Source organism: Galeopterus variegatus, unplaced genomic scaffold (assembly GCF_000696425.1).
Source record: "Galeopterus variegatus unplaced genomic scaffold, G_variegatus-3.0.2 Scaffold3812, whole genome shotgun sequence".
Classification (NCBI taxonomy): domain Eukaryota; kingdom Metazoa; phylum Chordata; class Mammalia; order Dermoptera; family Cynocephalidae; genus Galeopterus; species Galeopterus variegatus.
This window is the reverse complement of record NW_007729923.1, coordinates 182517-186588: the sequence shown is the minus strand read 5'-3', so window position 1 is coordinate 186588 and position 4072 is coordinate 182517. Positions and strand designations below refer to the sequence as shown.

Here is a 4072-nt window from a genome sequence, read left to right as displayed (position 1 = left end):
ATAGAACAAGTAAACAAAACAAGTCCAGACTTTTAATGCATGCTTTTCTCACTACAGCAACACTTAGCAATACTGGCTCAACATTACTGATCATGCTGTGCTTAAACTCTTTATAATAAACACAATATTTTCTTATTCATTCCACTAGGGAATGAGAATAAATAATGACTATGATTATAACTAACATTTATTATCTCTGTGTGCAAGCAACATGGTGTTTTTATATCAATTACTTTAGTGCTTACAAGATTGATGAGGTGGTCTCATCATTTCTAGTTTTCTGTTGAAAACACTGAGACAAAAAGAAAAAACGTAACTCCCACAAAAATGTTGTGGAGCAAGGACTTGAACCCCAGCACTATGACTCCAGAGACAATGAGCAGTTACTTCTTTGAAGTCTCACTGTACTTGATCTGTACCTCTCTTATGACTCTGACTGCTTTCTATGTTGAATTGTTATTAACGCACCCAGTCTGAAGTACGCTAGTCATTGACTAGCATCTGCATTGCTCTCTGTGTCTAGCACCGTATTCTAGGCAATAATGGCATCAATAAATGACTGTTGAATTAATTCATGATTTCTTATTTTCTGTATGGTTCCGTCTATGAAGAATACAAAAGGGAAATTTGGTAAGAGTTGCCTCTACCTTTTTGACATTTTCTTGCTCTCGTTTAGCTTTTCAGCAGTTTGAATAATGGATTTTCAGAAGTTTGGCTCTTTAAGCAGAGGGTCCGGATTACTAGGAAAAAAAAACTGATTTGCATAAACAGTTTTCAGTTAATTTATCTTACAATAATTAATTATGTATGGACAGTTTAAAACTTCATTGCATGGGCCAGCCCGGTGGTGCACTGCTGTAGTGTGCTGCTTGGGAAGCGCGGCGGCGCTCCCACCTAGGGTTTGGATCCCACGTACACACCGGTTCCCGCTCACTGGCTGAGCGAGGCGCAGGAGGGACACCGAGGGTTGCGGTCCCGTTGCTGGTCCTGGTCCGGTACGGGGGCGACACTGAGGGTTGCGATCCGTTGCCGGACACGGAAAAAGACAAAAAAAAAAAAAAAAAAAAAAAAAAAAAAAAGGAAAACTTCATTGCAGGCAAGAGTCTTTCAAATGTTGCTCATTTTGCAGCTAGGAAATTATATGCTAAGATATATTACTTTTAATTCCAAGATTTTATCTTTCATCAGTAGTTTAACCTATTTATTTTCACATATTCATAGCCTGATTCTATCAACACTTTCACCACATGTCCTCTATAATATGAGAGTATAGTTTCCTGATTACAACTATCCTGTTAGCCATAGGGACTTTGAAATAATTCTGCTTTGAGCATTAAGGGGAGATTGTTCCATGGAAAACAACAATAAGGGAGGAGTAGAAAAGATATGTATCAGTTACAATTAATCAATCAATCATTACATGTTTTTCCTATCTCAGTTGCTATTTTGCTATTGCAGGCATTTCATATATAACTATACAAGAAAAAAAAAAAAAAGGAAAAATCATTGTCCTCATGGAGCCTAAATATGAACAGATGGTAGACAATAACCTACATAAAAATACAATTGTATATTCAATAAAATGTAATTGTATATAGTAATATGTGATATGGAAAAATAATAAGATTTGGTTAGGAAATAGGGGGCCTGGGGTTGGGGTTGGGGTGTGATTAATTTTAAATACAGTCATCAATAATGGTCTCCTTCAGCAGGTAATATTTGAGCAATGACTCAAATAAATGCAGGAAAAAAGTGCCGGACATGCAGATATTTTAAAGAAGAATGTTTTAGGAAAAAAGAATGAATGTTCAAAGGCTCTGATGTATTGGAGCATTTTATATGGCATGTGGATAGAATGACTAGGGTTGTGTGGAGAAGTAGAAGATGAGGTCAGAAAATCATAGCAAGGCAAATTCATGTCAAAAATAAAAAAAGATTTTAAAGGCTTTTGGCTTTCACTTGGGATGAAGTGTAAAATTATTGGAGGGTTTTTTTTAGCAGAAAAATTACATTATCTAATTTACCTCTTAATAGAATCTCTCTCACTGTGGTGCTGAGAATATGGTGCTGAGAATTCAGGCAAGGGTTGATACCTTGGATCAGGGTGACAGTGTGAATGTGTTAAGAAGTAATTTGATTCTGGATATATTTTGAAGGTATAGCTGAGAGAATTTGCGATGATACAGAAAGTGCAAACTTAATTACTATGGGAGTGCCAATAAGAGAAAAAATTTAATCTAACCAGAATTATTTGTAGTAATGTGTTAGTCTGTTCAGGCTGCCATAACAAAATACCACAGACTGAGTGGGTTAAACAGCAGTCATTTATTTTCTCACAGTTCTGGAGGTTGGGGAGTCCAAGATCAAAGTGCCAGCTGTTTCAGCTCCAGGCGAGGGCTCTTTTCCTGGCTTGCACATAGCCACCTTCCCACTGTGTCCTCACACTGTAGAGAGAGAGAAGAAATCTGCTGCCTCTTCCTCTTCTTATGAGGGCACAAGCCTTAGTGCATAAGGGTCTCACTCTTACAACTTCATTAATTTTTGTCACGTGCTCACTGACTCTAGCTCCAGTTACAGTTACATTGGTGGTTAGGGTTTCAGTATATGAATTTTGGGGGGACACAAACATTTATTCCATAATTAGGGAGGTAATATTTTGCTAAACCCTGATGTATTCTTCTTTTGAGAAGAAAAGTGATTAATAAAGATTGGAGAAGAAGGAGGACATAAATTGTTCTAAACACAAAAAAAGTAAGAAGGAATTCTGATAATTTTAAGCATGTTCTTGGATAGCAGAGTCAATTGACCATTTAAGCTGTATCTCATAGTGTGGCTGACTAGGAGAAATATAGCAATTTATGCATTTGGAACATTGACCCTTTTATAGTGATCCTTCTTATCCTGGCATACGGCATAGCACATGGAACATAGTAGCCACTCACCAAATATTTAAATGAACAAATGAAATATATAATAAATGAACTGAACATTCAATTAGTTTGCTAAACTAGACATCAAGAAGACTCATTTCTTTCATTTTTGTTTTTCTTTTGCCCCGTAGTTGAGAAGATGAGAAGTAAGAATCAGACAGCAGTGACTGAATTTGTATTCACTGGCTTTCCTCACATGCAGGAAGGTGGGCTCTTGTTCTTTATCCTCCTGCTCCTTATTTATCTGTTCATCATCATTGGAAACCTTATGGTCTTCTTTGCCATCAAACTGGATTCCCGCCTGCACACCCCCATGTATTACTTCATCAGTGTTCTCTCTTTCCTGGAGATCTGGTATACCACAACCACCATTCCCAAGATGCTCTCCAATCTAGTCAATGAGCAGAAGACCATCTCCCCAGCTGGTTGCCTCTTACAGATGTATTTCTTTCACTCCCTTGGCATCACTGAGGCTTGCTTGCTCACCACCATGTCTATGGACAGATACCTGGCCATCTGTAACCCCCTTCATTACCCCACAATCATGACACCTCAACGCTACACTCAGCTGACTCTAGGTTGTTGCTTTTGTGGTTTCTTCACGCCACTCCCTGAGATTGCTTGGATATCCACACTGCCATTTTGTGGTCCAAATCAAATTCAGAATATCTTTTGTGACTTTGATCCCATCCTGAATCTAGCATGCACGGACACTGGATCAATTGTGTTAATTAAGGTTGTGGATGTTGTACATGCTGTGGAGATCATCACGGCTGTAATGCTTGTGGCTTTGGCTTATGTCCATATCATTGCAGTAATCCTAAGAATCCGCTCTGCTGACGGACGCCGAAAGGCCTTTTCCACCTGTGCTTCCCACCTTGCTATTTTCTTGATATTTTTGGAAGTGTGGCTCTGATGTACCTGCGCTTCTCTGCCAAGTACTCCTTTTTCTGGGACACAGCCATCAGCCTAATGTTTGCAGTGTTGTCACCATTCTTCAACCCAATCATCTACAGTCTAAGGAATAAAGAGATCAAGGAAGCCATAAAAAAGCACATGTGCCCATCTACTATATTCACACATCTTATTAAATAAGATAAAATGCACACTTTCTAATTAACAAAGTACATCTCTCTCTCTCT

General features: G+C 38.4%; 1 protein-coding gene across 1 annotated transcript; it reads left to right on the top strand.

The window, feature by feature from the left end:
- The first annotated feature begins 3069 nt into the window (after positions 1-3069).
- On the top strand, positions 3070-4025 carry LOC103601620 (olfactory receptor 6K2-like). The gene is given in 2 exon segments (XM_008586051.1): positions 3070-3823; positions 3826-4025. Coding segments are annotated over 2 exon segments (954 nt in total).
- The last annotated feature ends 47 nt before the right edge of the window (positions 4026-4072 follow it).